Source organism: Rhincodon typus, chromosome 23, assembly GCF_021869965.1.
Source record: "Rhincodon typus isolate 14 chromosome 23, sRhiTyp1.1, whole genome shotgun sequence".
In the NCBI taxonomy this organism is placed as follows: Eukaryota; Metazoa; Chordata; class Chondrichthyes; order Orectolobiformes; family Rhincodontidae; genus Rhincodon; species Rhincodon typus.
The window spans coordinates 45837880-45856734 of NC_063354.1; the positions used below are offsets into that span (position 1 = coordinate 45837880).

Genomic DNA, 18855 nt, shown 5'->3' on the forward strand with positions numbered 1-18855 from the left:
GGCGATGCGCCTGCGCAGTAAGAGGACCAGGTGACGGCGGACCGTTGCCAAGGGAATGGTTGGAGCTTGTCTCATTTTGCATTATTTTAGGGATTGTTGGGCAATTTCTATTGTCTCTGATGAAGCAGCCGAAAAAATTACACTGCATTGCCCATGGGCTCCTGGGTAAGCAATACCAGAGTTTTAAAATTCTCATTCAAATCAGTTGTAATGAAAAGTTACTGATGAAGTTCCACGTACTGTCATTCTTGTCTTTCCTTTATTCATTAACAGGGTGAGGGCATCGCTGGCTAGGCAGCCCATCCCTAATTGCCCTGAGGGCAGTTGAGAGTCAACCCCATTGCTGTGGGTCTGGAGTCACATGTAGGCCAGACCACGTGAGGATGGCAGTTTCCTTCCCAAAAGGACATTAGTGAACCAGATGGGTTTTCCTGACAATCGACAGTGGATTCATGGTCATCATTAGATACTTAACTCCAGATATTTTATTGAATTCAAACTCCACCATCTGCCATGGTGGGATTTAAACCCAGGTCCCTAGAATGTTATCTTGGTCTCTGGATTAATAGTCTAGTGATAATACCACTAGGCCATCATCTCCCCTATGGCTGCTCCTTCATCCACTCAATATTCCCAGCATTTTACTTAAAATCTTCTGCCGTGTTTTCAGATCCCTCCGTGGCCTCACCCTCCCTATCTCTGTAAACACCCCACCCCCCTCCCCAAAAGCTCCACAATCCTGTAATTCTGGCCTTTTGTGCATCCCTGGTTTTAATCACCCTTCTATTAGTGGCTGTGTCTTCAGTCATCTTGCCCTAAACTCTAGAATTCCCTACCCACATCTCTTCAGTTTCTTTCAGATTTCCCTGAAAAAAAACTGGTCCTTTTGACCCAGCTTTTTATCACCTGCTGTACTGTATGTGGCTCACTGAAAATATTTTCATAACAATTCTGAGAAATGCTGTAAATTGGTTTATTACATTTAAGTTTAGGGTTATATGCACAGGCCGTTGTTGTAAATCCTCCACGCAATGATGGCTGAGTGTTCTCGTATTTCACTACATGGCCTGTCTGCTACCGAAAGCCAAGCAAGACACAAAGACAAGAGCCCAGACTGGGCAACATTCCGACGGCTGTTCCTGTTTTATTTTCTCTTTACTGTACAACTGAAGGTAAGTCACAGCTGCTGGTCCCAGCTCATTACCCATATTGATTTTCATGCAAGATGACGAGTGCTTTCTGCTCCTAATAGGTTATGTTTTGATGAAAGTGATAATTCATTTAGCAGCTCAATTGGAGTTTTCAGCTGGTTGGATTTTGCATTCATGTGTGGTCATGTGTCGCTGTGCATTGAAAGCTCATCAAGGATCATTGCGATTATGTGGCAGACTTCCCTGGCCTGAGGAAAAATAAAATGGCACCTGTCAAAATAATGGTTCTTGCTATTACTTGATTTCTCACAAGCAAATTCTCCACCGTGACTGCATTACAATTTTCTGATGGATCTGGGACTGATATGCAGCTCCATGCTTCACTGCTAAAGATTGTATCTAACCCCTCGAGTGAGAGATGGCTTATTAAAGAAAAACAACATCAAGCACCCAGTGTCTGCATCAATTATGCTTGGATACCGTAATGGCCTCTCTCTGCATATGTCCATAATTCCTTTAGTTCCCTTTCAACAATGATGCTCAGTCACGAACTCAGAAGACAACTCCCTCTTGTACCACTTCAACATGTTTCCATTTATGTCACTTACTCTGGCTTTTCTGAGTGGGCCTAGCAGTATTAAATTTGGAGCTATGTATTGCTGACCAAGTAAGAACTAATGCAGGCTATCATGTCATAATTCACATGCCCCTCTACATTTAGTGGTCAGTCTCAGTTAGTGGTTGATTTGAATCGATGAAGCCAGTGATGAAAGGCTATCTAACTCATTTTGCCTACTTAAGCTGCAGTAATTTATATTTCAATTTAAACTGTGCCCTTCCTCTTACCTCTTTCAGTTCAAGGGCGATTGTCTGTGGTTTAATTATGGAGCCAAAATTGATTTCCATCTCTCGGATTTTTGATCCTTTGGTTGGGTGCAAGGAGCGCATCGTATGGATCTCCATGAGAGGAATCTTCAGGAGCTCACACTGCAACAAATTATTAATTCTACAGATCAAACATGTTTATAAATTGGGAGGCTTACGGTGTAGAGATATCATCAAATAACAAGCAGCACACTACAAGTTTGTTAATAACATCATAAGAAATTGGAGCAGAAGTCAGCCATTTAGCCCATCCAGCCTGTTCCACCAGTAATTAATGTCATAGAACATAGAACATTACAGCGCAGTACAGGCCCTTCGGCCCTCGATGTTGCGCCGACCTGTGAAACCAATCTGAAGCCCATCTAACCTACACTATTCCATTATCATCCATATGTTTATCCAATGACCATTTAAATGCCCTTACTGTTGCAGGCAGGGCATTCCACGCCCTTACTACTCTCTGAATAAAGAACCTACCTCTGACATCTGTCCTGTATCTATCACCCCTCAATTTAAAGCTATGTCCCCTCGTGCTAGCCATCACCATCCGAGGAAAAAGGCTCTCACTGTCCACCCTATCTAATCCTCTGATCATCTTGTATGTCTCTATTAAGTCACCTCTTAACCTTCTTCTCTCAGATGAAAACAGCCTCAAGTCCCTCAGCCTTTCCTCATAAGACCTTCCCTCCATACCAGGCAACATCCTGGTAAACCTCCTCTGCACCCTTTCCAATGCTTCCACATCCTTCCTATAATGTGGCGACCAGAACTGTACGCAATACTCCAAGTGTGGCCGCACCAGCGTTTTGTACAGCTGCAACATAACCTCATGGCTCCGAAACTCAATCCCTCTACCAATAAAACCTAACACACTGTACGCCTTCTTAACAACGCTATCAACCTGGGTGGCAACTTTCAGTGATCTATGCACATGGACACCGAGATCTCTTTGCTCATCCACACTACCAAGAATCTTACCATTAGCCCAGTACTCTGTATTCCTGTTACTCCTTCCAAAGTGAACCACCTCACACTTTTCTGCATTAAACTCCATTTGCCACTTCTCAGCCCAGCTCTGCAGCTTATCTATGTCCCTCTGTAACCTGCAACATCCTTCCGCACTATCCACAACTCCACTGACTTTAGTGTCATCCGCAAATTTACTAACCCATCCTTCAACGCCCTCATCCAGGTCATTTATAAAAATGACAAACAGCAGTGGCCCCAAAACAGATCCTTGAGGTACACCACTAGTAACTGAACTCCAGGATGAACATTTCCCATCAACCACCACCCTCTCTCTTCTTACAGCTAGCCAATTTCTGATCCAAAACGCTAAATCACCCTCAATCCCATGCCTCTGTATTTTCTGCAATAGCCTACCGTAGGGAACCTTATCAAATGCTTTACTGAAATCCATATACACCACATCAACCGCTTTACCCTCATTCACCTGTTTGGTCACCTTCTCAAAGAACTCAATAAGATTTGTGAGGCACGACCTACCCTTCACAAAACTGTGTTGACTATCCCTAATCAAATTATTCCTTTCTAGATGATTATAAATCCTATCTGTTATAATCCTTTCCAACACTTTACCCATAACTGAAGTAAGGCTCACTGGTCTATAATTACCAGGGTTGTCTCTACTCCCCTTCTTGAACAAGGGGACAACATTTGCTATTCTCCAGTCTTATGGCACTATTCCTGTAGACAATGACGACATAAAGATCAAAGCCAAAGGCTCTGCAATCTCCTCTCTAGCTTCCCAGAGAATCCTAGGATAAATCCCATCCGGCCCAGGGGACTTATCTATTTTCACACCTTCCAGAATTGCTAACACCTCCTCCTTATGAACCTCAATCCCGTCTAGTCTAATAGCCTGTATCTCAGTATTCTCCTCGACAACATTGTCTTTTTCCTGTGTGAATACTGACGAAAAATATTCATTTAGTGCCTCTCCTATCTCTTTGGACTCCATGCACAACTTGCCACTGCTGTCCTTGACTGGCTCTAATCTTACTGTAGTCATTCTTTTATTCCTGACATACCTATAGAAAGGTTTAGGGTTTTCCTTGTACCAACCTGGCTGTTCTTAGCTCTCTCTTTAGGTCCTTCCTGGCTAACTCTCAAGCACCCTAACTGAGCCTTCACGCCTCATCTCTACATAAGCCTCCTTCTTCCTCTTGACAAGGGATTCAACTTCTTTAGTAAACCACGGTTCCCTTGCTCGACCACTTCCTCCCTGCCTGACAGGTACATACACTTTCCTGAATGTCCCCACATACGTATCAGTCAGATGTCATGTGGCTGGAGCAATGTGACACTTATGTAGGCTGTTAGTGTCCAATGTATCCTTATGTGGAATTTAGTATACAGAGCAGATTGCCAAGAAATTTGGTGCATGTAGTATACTATACCTTGGTATTCTCATTTAAGATAATTAGATCTTCCTGATTGACTCCTAAAATGCATGGAGTTGGTATCCAATGTTCACTTGTGTTATTCACAGTGAAGACATTGTAACCGAACAGTGGCATAGCCTTCACTTCACCTGAACATGGAAGGAAGAGAAAATAGAGTGTCATTCTGGATTTGTAAATACCAAATTGAACATGGGAAGGAATCAGAGGGATTGTTGCACTGGACTATATTAGACTGCCTGTCCAGTGGGTGGTGATAGGGCTTTTCACTAGTTTGACCTTATTAATGTTGCCCATGCCATCAGACCTCTCACTGAGTTACTTTGTACCTGATATAGGCCTTACAACAATGGAAATGTGTGCACCTAAAAATCCAATGCCATGAAGGAGCATATCCTCTTTATTCCGCAGTGGTTCAGAGTCACTCATTTCACATATCATAAACTGCTGAAGAAACACAATTCTCTCAGAATCTTCACATTGCCGTAACTTTATTGTGTTACCTATAACATCCCATTCTTGTTACCTATAACATCCCAGTGTTTTAAGTGGTCAGGCTAGCTTAAAGCAGACATTTCCATATAAACGACATTGCCAATGAGATTACTGAACCCCACCACCCAGAAGAATGCCAGGGATTAGAAGGGCTTCCTATACCTCTCCACTGAAGTTATTTTACACATTTGAAAATGGTATTGCATCTGCTGCTTGCACCGTAGTAGTTGAATTGTCTAATTCTTGAAACTGGACATAGCGATTGCAGAACAAAACCAAAGTTGCTGGAAAAGCTCAGCAGGTCTGGCAGCATCTGTGAAGGAAAAAACAGAGTTAACGTTTCAGGTCCGGTAACCCTTCCTCAGAACACCAGACCCGAAACGTTAACTCTGTTTTTTCTTCACAGATGCTGCCAGACCTGCTGGGCTTTTCTTGCAACTTTGGTTTTGTTCCTGATTTACCGCATCCACAGTTCTTTCGGTTTTTGAGGAGATTGCAGAACAAATTTAACTTGACTCAACACAACCCTCTCCCCACCAACCTCACTGGACCTGTCAGATCCCATCCCCAACCTGACATAAATGCTTCTCTACCTCATACCTCACTGGACCTTAACCCATTCTGAATGGACGCCCTTTCTCCAAGCCAGAACTGCCACCCATTCTCTTTCTCCTCCACTCCACCCCTATTCCATCGCCATTGGACTCAACATTTCTTTCAAATTCAACAACACTGACTTTAGTCATTCCACTGTCCCCAGCCGTGTCAGACAATCTCCCAATCTGACACCACCACTGGCCACAGCTCTGCTGGACATGATCCCTGTCACATTCCTCAATTCTAGCACACAATAGCCACTCCTAACCCTGCTTGATCTGAGACCCACCACCAATTCCTAACTGGACAGTGCTACCTCTTCTCCCTCCTCTACCTTGCTGAACCTGACTCCTTGACCCCTGAGACTCTGTGACAGGTTACCGACACCAACCCTGCTGGAATCAGCCCACCCCATTCCCAGCTGGAGAGACTGTTGGACAGGACACCCAAACTAACCCTGCCAGACCCAGTCATCCCACTCCCAACTGCTGAGATCCTTAGACAGGACATCCACTCCAACCCTGCTGGACCCAGCCTTCCCCTTCCACCTGAGGCCCTCAGACCTAATATGCACTGAAACCCTCCTGAACCCAGCCACTCCCAAACTTTGAGACCCTTGGATCCAATAACTACTCCAACTCTCCCAAACCTATGCACTCACCCACCATACCACACCCTTCCCTTAACATATTTGACATCCAACCAGCGGAAGCTGTCAAAGTGGCTGACTATGGGGATTGTCATTGGTTTTGACAATAACCTTCTGATGACTAGCTGCAAATATTTCTGGACTGGTCTCTTTTTTTGTAATAGGAGGTTTCTATCCAGGAATTTTCAGAATGGAAATTCTCTAAGTGTAACTCTGCATTTTTCTGTCTGATCAGGGCTGGAAATGGGGTTTCTCACCCTGATTGGAATTTCCGTGCCAGTGGAGGTGAAGAAACACCATCATATATTTGTAGCCACTAGTTCAGAGACAAATGGACTCTGTCTATTTTAGAGTCTAGGATAGGGGAAGAACTTGCACGTAATGATGTCCATCCAGAAGTGAGCTATTGCCAGGGTAGATGGAAAGAATAACAAGGTGCTTGCTTGCTGGGGGCACACACTAGTTCTGTTCCGTGGGATTTGGATGAGGCTGATGGGTGTACACACTAATGCTTAGCAAACTGATAAGTCTGTCAGAAACTAGTATACACTATCAATGGGCTTGGGGAAGTCTGATGTAATCTTGGCATATTGGGTGTACACTTGTTGCCCAGTAGGGGGCCTTTAACATGGGTCAAATGCAGGTGATACAGAGAATGAAAGAACTGTGACTCTCAGCAGGATAACGGACATTCCTGTTTACACTGCAGTGCCTGTGGTCACATTACAGATGGAAATTAAGTGACTGGAATCCCTTACAGTTCATGAAAATAGCTAAGTTCATGTGCAATGCAATGGCACTGCGGTCAATGACATCTAGAACCCTGGCGAAGCCTGGAATAGAGACAAAGTCTTGTACTCCCTCTGTCTGCTCATCTGTGGTTAGAGGGAATTAAGTCATTTTGATCTGTTTAAAGAACATCAGTCATGTCTCTTATTCAGTGGTAAGCTGTCATTATGTCTCTAGCAGCAGCCTGAAAGAAGCAAATAACAGCCATGAACATCTTGGTTGACCCAGTCAATGCTGTCCTTGCTCTGTTTTGAAGTTGGCAGTTGTGGTGACAGCAGTTGGCAGCAGACACAACCGCTTTTGTGAAGCAAAGATGTGTCAAGCTGTGTGCCATGCTGCAGCTGAGGTAAGAGAATGGTTCCATTCACCACCAAGATGATCTGACAGCCCTCCACTTCCTTTTTAAATGGAGGCCCAAGCGTTTTCCATCCAGCACCACCCTCCTCTGCTGGGATGAACTTACTGTCCTATGGAACAACTTCTCCTTCAACTCCATGCTTCCTCCAAATGAAAGGTATGTCTGTGGGTACCACTAATCTTTGGAATTCTAACCCCAGTGAGCAGTAGAGGCAGTGAACGTATTCAAGGCTGAGTTAAACAGATTTTTGATTTGCAAGACGGCAAAAAGGGGGAGCCCAGCACATCATTGGAAACGGTAAGGCTGAAGCATTCGCAACAATCTTCAGCCAGAAGTGCTTGAGTGGCTGATCTATTTTAGCCTCTTTCACAGGTCCCCAATATCACAGATGCTTCAGCCAATTCAATTCACTCCAAATGATATCAAGAAACAGCTGAAGAAATTGGTTACTGCAAAGCTATGTCTTTTGACAATATTCCAGGAAAAGTACTGAAGACTTGTGCCTGAGAAATTGCTGTGCCCAGAGCCATACTGTTTTAGTACAGCTATACCACTGGTAATGTAGAAAATAGTCCTGTTATTCCCTGTGCAGAAAAAGCAGGACAAATCCAATTGGGCCAGTTACTGCCCCATCAGTCTACTCTCAATTATTAGTACAGTAATGGAAGATGTTTTCAACAGTGCTATCAAACAGCAGTTGCTTAACAATAACCCCAGTTTGGATTCCACCAGGGCCAATCAGCTCCTAACCTCTTTACAGCCTTAGTTCAAACATGGACAAAAGATCTGAACTTCAGAGGTGGGGTGAAGGTGACTGTCTTTGACGTCAAGGCCGCAGTTGACCAAGTGTGATACCAAGAATCCTGAACAAAACTCAGTGGGAATTGGGAAATCTTTCTGCTGGGTGGAGTCATAGCAGAAAGGAAAATGATGTGATTGTTGGAGGTCAGTCATCTCAACTCCAGGATATCCTGCAGGAGTTCCTGAGAGTAATAGAAAACTTGTAACAGTTAAATCGACTCCTGTTTTCCCTAAGTCTGTCTACAACCTATATCTACATGGCACAAATCATGAGTGAGAAAGCTTGCTCCCATTTGTCTAAATGAGTACAGCTCTAACAACACTCAAGAATAATTGAAAGAATCCAGAACAAAGCAATCTGGTTGATTGGCACCACATCCACAAACATCCACTCCTTCCATCACCAATGCATAATAGCAGCAGTATGTTACATCTACAAGATGCACTGCAGAAATTTACCAAGCCTCCTTAACACAGTACCTTCCAATCTTATGACCACTACTGCCTAGAACAAGACCAGTGGACAAAGAGCAAGACTGAATTTGCAAATATCATTCTCAGCCATGTGCCGTCCTGACTTGGAAATATATCTTCGTCCCTTCATCATCACTAGTTCAGAATCCTGGAACTCCCTAACAACACTACAGGTCTACTTCCTTCCTCTAAAGCAATTTCTTGAGACCAAGGATGACTTTATTCCACTTCGAAGCTGTGGACCCTGAGGTGACTAAGTCGTGCAATGCTGTATGCACACACCATGTCGCAGCTAGGCAGATGGTATGTGCTTAGGTTTCTGCTGTTTCAGCCTGGCCTCCACTTCAGCCTGTTTTGGATGCTCAAGATGGTTGGAACTTTCGTAAATGTTTCTATTGCAGTTTAGGTATTCTCAGACAAGAGATTCCCATAAGTCAGTGGAATGTGGCATCTTTTCAGGGAGATTTTGAGGATATCCTTGAAGCATTTTCTCTCCCCACCTTGTCACAGCTTGCTGTGTCAAATTCTGGAGTAGAGAGTGCACTTTGGAAGTCTTCTGTAAATAGTGTGGTCCATCCAACCCAGCTAATTGATAGTAACCAGTGCCTCAACAGACGAACCTCCACCACATTGAGTGCAGCAACATAAAAAAAAGGCTCACCAGCACCTTCTGAAATAGGAATGGTAGCAAATGTTGTTCTTGCCAGTGATAGAATATGATAGAATAGGAATAAGACCCTATGATCAAATCTTTAAAAAACAGGACACTAAAGCTGATAAAATCTGCAATTTGAGAATGCATTTGTTTGAGTTGATCGTGTGTCGTGTGAGATGAGATATCAGAATATTGTAAAGGTATTAGCCGACATCTATCATTATAAATGCCTTGACAAAAAATCTTTGAGGAGCATGGTGTCCATAAATAAAAACAGTGAGAATTCTTTGCCTAGCGCCCTTGACCATGATGTCTTGGGCTTTGTACAGTGTATACAGCACAGAAAAAGCCATTTGCCCCATCCGGTTCATGTCAGTGTTTATGCTCCACTGGAGCATCATTCCATCTTTCCTCATTTAAATCTAATATCATACCCTTGTGTTCTCTCCTCAAACTAATATTTGTCTAGCCTCCCCTTAAATGCAATTATTATTTGTTTCAACTATTACCTTTTGTAATGAGTTCCCCATTCTAACCACTTCTGATTGTGAAGGTTTTTCTTTTGAATTCCTGATTGGAATTCTTAGTCTTTGTCAGAAATGAATGACTTCGCGAGGTAGTATGTTATTATGGGTAGAAGATGGGCTAATAGAAGACAAACAGTTGGGATAAGGGGGACATTTTCAGAACAGCAACCTGTAATTAGTGGAGTGTCACAGGGATAAGTGCTAGGACTACAATTATTTACAATATATATTAATGACTTGGTTGAGGAAAGTAAAAATACAATTGCCAAGTAGCAGATGACACAAAAATAGGTAGGAAGGCAAGTGCTGAGGATGACACAGAATCAGAAGAAGGATAGAGACAGGTTAAATGAGTGAACAAAGATTTGGTAGATGGAAGATAATGTGAGAAAATGTGAGATTATGTATGCACTCTGGCAGGAACAAAAGAAGAGCTGAATATTATTTAAATGGAGACAGACTGTAGAAAGATGCAACACAGAGGGATTTGGGAGTCCTTGTGCTTAAAACACAAAAAGCCATGGCCAAGTTCAGCAGGTTATAGAGAAGGCAAATGAAATGTTGGCCTTTATTTCAAAGCGAATAGAATATGAAAATAGGGAAGTCTTGCTAACATTCTACAAGGTACTAGACAGACCACAGCTGGAATATTGTGAACAGTTTTGGATCCCTTACCTAGAGATATACTGGCATTAGAGGCAGTCCACAGAGGATTCACTAGGTTGATCCCAGGTATGGAGGAACTGTTTTATGAGGAGAGGTTGAATAGGCTGGGCCATACTCGTTGGAGTTTAGATAAATGAGAGGTGACCTTATTGAAACATTCAAGATTGTTAGGGGTCTCGACAGGGCAGATGTGGAGAGGTTGTTTCTTTTGTGAGAGAGTCTAGTATCAGAGGGCATCATCTCAGAATAAGGGGTCATCCATTTAAGACAAAGATAGGTAAGAATTTCTTTTTTGGGGATAATGAATCTGTAGAATTATTTACCTCAACACTGTGTAGAGACTGGGTCATTGTCTATCTTTGAGGCTAACACAGACAGATTTCTAATCAGTAAGAGAACTAAGGGTTATGGGGAAATAGCGGGAGATGGAGTTGAGGATTATCAGATCTGATGTAATCTCATTGGAAAGCAGATTTGATGAGCTAAATGGCCTATTTCTGTTCCTACATCTTATGGTCTCATGTTCCCTACATGGGGAAACATTATTCTCATATTCACTCTATCAAATATTCCACAATTTTAAAGACGTTTATTAAGTCAACCCATCCCCTTCCCCCTCAACCTCTTTTATTCAAGAGAGAGACCCAGCCTGTCAGTCCTTTCTAGGTGCATAAACCCATAGATTTCCAGAATTATCCCTGTGTATCATCTCTGCACCAACTTCATTATCCTTTTAATACTGACCAGAACTGCAGGCAGTATTCTAAGTGTGTTCTAACCAACATTCAGTAGAGGATTAGCATAACTTCCTACTTTTCAACTTCATCTGTATAAAAGCAAAACTGCTGTTGGTTTCAGAGATAGTGGCAACTGCTGATGCTGGAGAATCTGAGATAACAAGGTGTAGAGCTGGATGAACACAGCAGGCCAAGCTGCATCAGAGGAGCAGGAAAGCTGACGTTTTGGGTCTGGACCCTTCTTCAGAAATGAAAACATCAGCTTTCCTGCCCCTCTGATGCTGCTTGGCCTGCTATATTCATCCAGCTCTATACCTTGTTATCTCTGCTGTTGGTTTGTTTCTTTTGACAACCCTGCTAACTAGGGCTAAATGATCTCTCAACATTTAGCAAATCGAACAGAGGGCATCTTGAGTTACAGATTTAAATTTACCAGGTTATTCTTTCTACCCACCAATTACCTCATGTTAGGAAACATGCTAAATCACAACCTGACACTTACAAAAATGACATCAGGTTCACTAAATGCCACTCCAAATACAACTTTTCCTTGGGTTGCTATTTTTGTGAAAACTGTTGGGTTACTGAAGGCTGTGGGAAACATGAAGATAAGCAAAGTCTTAAATCTCTTCACAGGTAAGTTTAAAGGCCTTTGGCAATGTAAACTGTCATAATTAGATGCTTTTGGGAAAGGTGAATATATTATTGATGCACTGATTGATCATAGGGATCTTTACAAGATACGAGACTATTGAATTGACCATGAATGTGTAAGGATTCATATCCAGTGGATTTATTATGAATGCCTGGTTGAGTTTCAAGATGCACTCAAGGAATCAGCTGCTTAGGGGTTGTTTTACCCAGGTGAAGAGGACTGTTAACATTGTTTGACAGTTTTATGAGATTTGCTATGTTTATCTTCCTTTGAAGTGATTTTCTGCACTTGTTTGCTTATTCTCAATTATTAGGCGATATTAATAAGTGGATTAAAGCTTTATTTCAGTGTATGAATGCCAATGTTTGATAATCAATTTTATAGGTTTGTAAGATGGGCGACATTTTTCAAGAAGATTTTGGAAGCTTGTTTTTTTTTATTTCATGACAACTTCAAACACTTCCCAGTGTTAGTTTAGAGCTCATGAGTTCTCTACCAAGTGCATAGGGGTCTATGAAGGAATGTAGAAGATATCAGGGGGCTTGTATTGTGTGTGAGCGGAGGGGTGAGGTCTGGAAGTGCAAATTACCCTGAATACAATTGGTCCAGTTATCCAGGAAAGTTAGGGCAGCTTACTAACCTGCTGGTTGATTCTGTTTCAGGTGGACCTGACTCCAGCCTGCATGTGACTCTGGGGGATATCGGAGTTCCCCAAAAACCCATTCAGCAATGTAATATTGGGAATCAGCCTGACTTTCATTTCCTATACAAATATTGAAAATTTAGCCCTGGGCTTGCATCTTCCAAGTAATAAGTGATCTCATTATTTTTCTTACATTTTTGTGTGGAACTTCATTTGCCAATTATTTGCACATTCTGCAAAGTTTATTCATGTTCTCCTAATTTATTGCAGTCCTTCTCAGTCTTTCTTTTTGTTTTTATCAAGCTGTTAGGATGTGTTACAACATATCTCTGGACACCATATTCTGAGGTAGGAGCTGAAACTGGGCCTTCCAGCCAAGAGATAGGGAAACTACCAGAAGATCCCCTCCTTTTTAATATTGATTACAGCCCTGACCCCTCAAGTGGTGTAATCTGCAAATTGTACTTGTACTTTCTGGGCTAATCCTGCATAATGCTGGGGGTGACTGATGAGAGGGAAATCAGTCAGAGTTGTATAAAGATTCCACAGAAAGGTGAGATATGTTCTTAAAGAGTGGCAGCTCACTTTCAGTCTCCTGATTCACATTTCCCATTCCCAAGGCATCCATGCTGTTAGCACTTGAACTAGTCAGTATTGGAAGGGTTTTATTCCTATATAACAATGATATCTTGCAATTTCACTTCCAGCAGCTAAATTACTCAGAATTCTTCAGGGTATAGCACAACTACCAAAACCACGGAACTCAACGACCTTTTGATTGTTTTGTACAAATTGCACACAGTGTAAGTGCAGTCCTTACATACTGTGTTATCCTTGTACATCCAGTTTCTGTGCAGCACGTGGAATTCTCACAAGGGAGATGGCAAGAGAGGTGGTGAGAAGGGCAAATAATTAGGGTGGCAGGGTAGCTCAGTGGTTAGCACTGCTGCCTCATAGCGCCAGGATCCTGGGTTCGATTCCGCCCTCAGGCAACTGTCTGTGTGGAGTTTACACATTCTCCCCGTGTCTGAATGGGTTTCCTCTGGGTACTCCGGTTTCCTACCACAGTCCAAAGATGTGCAGGCTAGGTGGATTAGCCAGGCTAAATTGCCCATAGTGTTCAGGGATGTGTAGATTAGGTGTGTTATAGAGGTATGGGTCAGGCTGGGATACTCTGAGGGTCAGTGTGGACTTGTTGGGCCAAAGGGCCTGTTTCCACACAGTAGGGATTCTATGATTCTATGGGTGAGTTGGCCCCAGACAATATTTGCCTCCCTACTTGCCACTGCAGAAATTAAATGCTGGGTGAGAAGGTCTGGGGGGACCTTCACAGCACAGATCTTAAGTGGTCATTTAATGGCCAATTAGTGATCAACTCCCCGCTGCCCTGATTAACTGACTGACACGTAAGAAAAAATAGGTGCCGGTGGGATTCCATTGTCCCATAGGATTGGGCGAAGTGGCTTTCCGCTTAAGTCCATTCCTATGCTGTTGCATCCAATCCCCCCGAAACCCCACCCCACACGTCCTGAATGAAAACAACCTCCCTTTTCGCCCTTTGATCCTTTAAAGCGCAGAGATCCTGTGATGAGCATTGAGACCCAGATGCTGCTGTGGGATTTCACAGCTGAGGCTCATTCAATGCTTAGGAGCTCTTAAGTGGGTGGTTCAAGTTTGATCTAATAAGTTGTCTTGTACTTCAGGCAGAGAGTCAGTCACTCCTGACATTATCTGCTCCCACACTTATTGCACAGATTGCAAGAACTTGGCCTAACAACTGTGGTATTTACAAATCTTGAGCAATAGGGTGGCACACATCTTTTATAGGATATTCATACCATAATTTTATGCCTTGTTTTTCAGTGAATTGTGCTCATTAAAACAAAGGATGTCATGCTGTGATACAGAAGTGCTAGAGCACTGTTCTGAAGTATATAAAACAAGTCATGTGCACTGAAATATAGAAAGCCCATACTGTATACAGAGGAAATTCCTTGTCATTACCACCAGTATCAAACTCATGATGTGGAGGTGCTTGTGTTGGACTGGGATGGACAAAGTCAAAAGTCACACGATACCAGGTAATAATCTAACAGGTTTATTTAAAATCACAAGCTTCCGCAGCATTGTTCCTTCATCAGGTGAAGCTTGTAATTTCAAATAAACCTGTTGCACTATAACGTGGTGTTGTGTGCCTTCCGACAGTATCAAACTCAAAGAAGGTTTGCTGGGGACTGGATCCCATTACTTTCATGTAGGTCTCTTACAGCCAGCAGGTAGGGGAGACAGGAATCCGTGCAACAAGAATCTGTTGAGAGAGTTCAATGGTCAGCATTCATAGATGCATTACTTCTAATTTATATGTGGTAACAAAACGTTTAAATTGTCAAAATGAAGTATATCAGAATTGGAAATGAAATGCATTTTCATGTTCAACACTCAGTGACAGAAATAAAATATGAACCAGTACAATATTTCTATTTGCACAGAAACCTTTCTGAGGCAAACAGAGCTGTATCATTAACAATTTTGTGCTATTGGCTTTCCTGATAAGAAATAGACCTAAACTGAACATGTTTATTTAAATTACAACTTGTTGCAACTATAAAGAGGAGACCTGCCATTAGTCTGGACTTGATTCAAATTTGGGTTTGGGGTTGAACCAGCTGAGTGAACCACCCTCATCATAAACCCTGGTTATGTGTGGACATTTCCTGTATGGTGGTTATGGTAGAGCTCGCAGCTCAGAATTCAAGAATTGTGAAAATTAATTTAATTTAACGAAAAGTGGTCAGGAAACTGGATTTTCATTCAAAAGACTATTTGGTTCATTAATGTCCTTTTGGAAGGGGACCTGCCTCCACAGCTTCTTAGTTTGGACTACATGGCACTTTAGTTGCTGACAGTGTGGTGTCTTTAAGGTTTTACCTTACAACCCAAGAACAAATAGAATAAAATGACCAGAGGGATGAACTTGAAAGGTTGTATTCATACAATCATACAGTATGGAAGAGGTCCGTCAGCCTACTGAGTCAACACTGACAAAACAACCTCTCTAAATCTACACTAGTCCCACTTTCCAATATTTGGCCTGTAGCTTTGAATGTTATGGCATTCCAAGTGCCCATTTAAGTGCTTTTTAAAGATTGTGATGTTTCCGACCTGTACAATCCAGATTCTCACCACCCTCTGGGTTAAAAACCCTTTTTCTCAAATTGCCTCTTAATGTCTTGCCTTTCACTGCAAAATTATGTCCCTTGTTATTGACCCTTCAACTAAGGCAGACAGTTGCTTCCTATCCACCCCATCCATGCCCCTCAATCAGGTGCCCTCTCAGCCTTCTCTGCTCTAAAGAAAACAAGCTGAGCTTATCCAGCCTCTCTTCATTGCTAAAAAAAATTGCTTTGATTGGATTTGAACCCATGTCCCTAAAACATCAACCTGGGCTAATTAATCTAGTCCAGTGACATTACCACTACACCACTGCCTCCCCTTGAGAGAGATGACTGGTGTTGGTTTAACCTGAGGGTCACCCCATCTCAGGTGAGGAGACAAGGTGAGAAGGAGGGACCTTCATATAATCTCAGCCAGCATAGGAATTGAACTCACACTGTTGATGTCTATGTTGCAAACCAGCCATCTAGCCAACTGAACTAACCAGCCCCACAGAATGTAAATTTATATATGGCTCCTTACTCCCTACTACCTCTGAACAAACACTCTGTCTTTATGAATGCTTGAAGATGTTTTCAAATCAACTTGTTCAGGGATGTAATGCCACACTTCCAGAGCAGGTGGAATTTGAACCCAGGCCTCCTGGCTCAGTAGGGACACTACAATTGCATCACAAGAACCCGTAATCATAATATAGGTATTGTTGCCAGAACTACATTGAGACAGATCCTGATCTATTTTTGAGAACGAGGCCTAACTACAAATGAACTGCCAGTTTGTTATCTGCTGTTCAGTGGGAAGCCAATACAGGTGAAGAGGAGCAATTAAAGAGAGGGCTAATTTTAAAGGGAGCAGAAATACCCAGCTTTTGAATTGGCTGTGAATGAATCCAGCTTTCAAAGAAGCAGGCACAGTTTCCCAATCATGTTCTGATACTCATCTTCATCAGCTATAAAGAAGTAGGAACAAAAGGAGATCTGATGGAGTCTTAAGCACTCAGCGCCATTTATGTGCAGTATGATGGGCAAGGCATTGATGACCATATTAATGTTAGTGAGGAATCAAGTTTAAATGTAAGTAGACAGATTTAAGAGATGAAATTTGGCACAAGGCTTCCTTGCTACTGCTTTCCTTGATTTTTCTGTTTGAACATCAATTTATGGGAATATTCTCTCCAGTGCCAGATCTGTACTGCAGGAATGCCACTAATCACAGCATAAAGCTGCAGTTGTGCAGTGCTATTTTGATTGAGTGGATGCAGAGCGCATGGAATGTAGTCAGTCTAACTTGATTGAAGTTTTATTAGAGTGTTTTACCGAACACAAGACAGATAATAACAGACAGATAGTCAAAATACATTAGAAATTTATACATCAATGACCGAGAATCACAATACGTTAGAACTGTTATACATGAGAGACTGAGAATCTTAAAATATAGCAACAAGATCAACCAGCATTTTCTTCGGCTGCTGTCTCATTCAATGTAAGAGAAAAGAGGTGCAAGCCGACTTTCTGCTAACTAGGATTTAATAACATTGAAAATTCAATATATTTAATTATATATATTTAATTCAATGAATTAAAGTTGTAAGGTTTGGTCAGTTTTAAAGTTTTGCTCCATAGTATAAAGCTGATGAACCACTATTAAGCCAATACACCAAACAAACTTGGGCACTCATGTCACTTGAGAACTTCTGGGCTATTTGGTTTCTCCCTCTTCAGGGTGAGACTTGCCTTTGTTGTAGGATTGAAGTTTGTCATTTGTAGTATGCATGGTATCTACAAGATATACTGCAGTAACTCACTAAGGTTCCTTCCAGCACTTTCCCAACTTTTGACCTAGATGGTCAAAAGCTGCAGATACATGGAACACCACCATGAAAGTTCCTCTCCAAGTTATCCTTTATTTTTACTTGGAAATGTCTTACTGTCTGATAGAATGAAATGTTAGCTAAGTATCACAATCAGTAAAAATGTAGTGACAGCAACAATCTCCTGCAGTATTTCAGGGTATATTCTCAAGTCCCCAGGGAACAGATTCCCTGGTACGGTAAGGTGTTGCCTTGCTTGTCCTTCAATTCTAGGGTGGGAGGAGGGAGTTGTTGGGGAGAGGTTATGAGCTGTTTGACATTTTCTGAAGGCTTTGTCTTCAAATTTCTGGAGTAAAATACGTTTGCGGTAAACGATCATAGATGAAGGGAAATATTCTCACAATAACAATCTCACTGTGAGTCGCTATCGCAGTTTAAGTATAAGATCCAAAGGATAGTCCATGAGGGCATGGAACTGCAACAGGTCAGAGCAGCAACCTTTCATTTTGAAGGGTGCAGATAAACTGGTATTTTGAATGAGCATCTCTTCTGCCCAATTATTATAATTCAAATTCTTCAGTGTATTGATTAGATCCCGCTCTTTATCTCCAAAATCTGGATTTAAATCCAGCTAATACTAATAGGATGTAAATCTGCTTTGTCTGTTAGCTCTAAAGATTCCTATTGGGAATTATTTTGAATATTTAACAGAATCCCATACAGGTGACTTACTCAGTATGAATCAGTATCGAAGATCAGATGGTCCCTGTGCTTTTGAAACTGAGAGTTGTTACTCAGGAAAGATATTATTTCACTGGAGGCAGTTCAAAGAAGGTTCACTAGGATCATCCCCAATATGGAGAGATTGACTTATAAGTAAATGTTAAACAGGATGGGATTCTTTTCATTTGAATTTAGAAGAATGAGAAGTGATTTCATTGAGTGATGCAGGATTCTTAAGGGGATGGAAAGGGGTAATGCTGAGAGGATGTTTTCCTTCATGAGCAAGTCTAAGACCAGAGGTCAGTCAGAATTAACAGGCACCAATTTAAGACTGAGATGAGGAGGAATTTCTTCTCTTAGAACGTTGTGCATCTTTGGAACTCCTTGCCACAGACAACTGTAATGGCAGAGTCCATGTGTATATTTAAGGCTGAGATAGCGAGATTGTTGATCATTAGGGGAATCAAGAGTTATGGGGAAAGAGTTATGGGGAAAGAGTGGGACAGTGGACATGAGGAGTGTTGGATCAATCATGGTCCTAATGAAAGGGGGGCAGACTCGAGGGGCCAAATGACTTACTCCTATTCCTGTATTTTATGGTCTTAAATAATGTGAGAACTGGAAATTTGCAATGAGTCCA

General features: G+C 42.0%; 1 protein-coding gene across 2 annotated transcripts in view; it reads right to left on the reverse strand.

Moving 5' to 3' along the window:
* Nucleotides 1-959: 959 nt before the first annotated feature.
* The window catches only part of myo15b (myosin XVB), a 179155-nt gene continuing 161259 nt past the window's right edge, over nucleotides 960-18855 (reverse strand). For both annotated transcript variants that reach the window (XM_048610620.1, XM_048610621.1), the window contains exons 42-44: nucleotides 4457-4590; nucleotides 1998-2138; nucleotides 960-1399 (exon numbers count right to left, since the gene is read on the reverse strand). In XM_048610620.1, the coding sequence (XP_048466577.1) occupies nucleotides 1334-1399; nucleotides 1998-2138; nucleotides 4457-4590 (341 nt within the window). In that variant the 3' untranslated portion in view covers nucleotides 960-1333. The remainder of the gene's footprint in view (nucleotides 1400-1997; nucleotides 2139-4456; nucleotides 4591-18855) is intronic.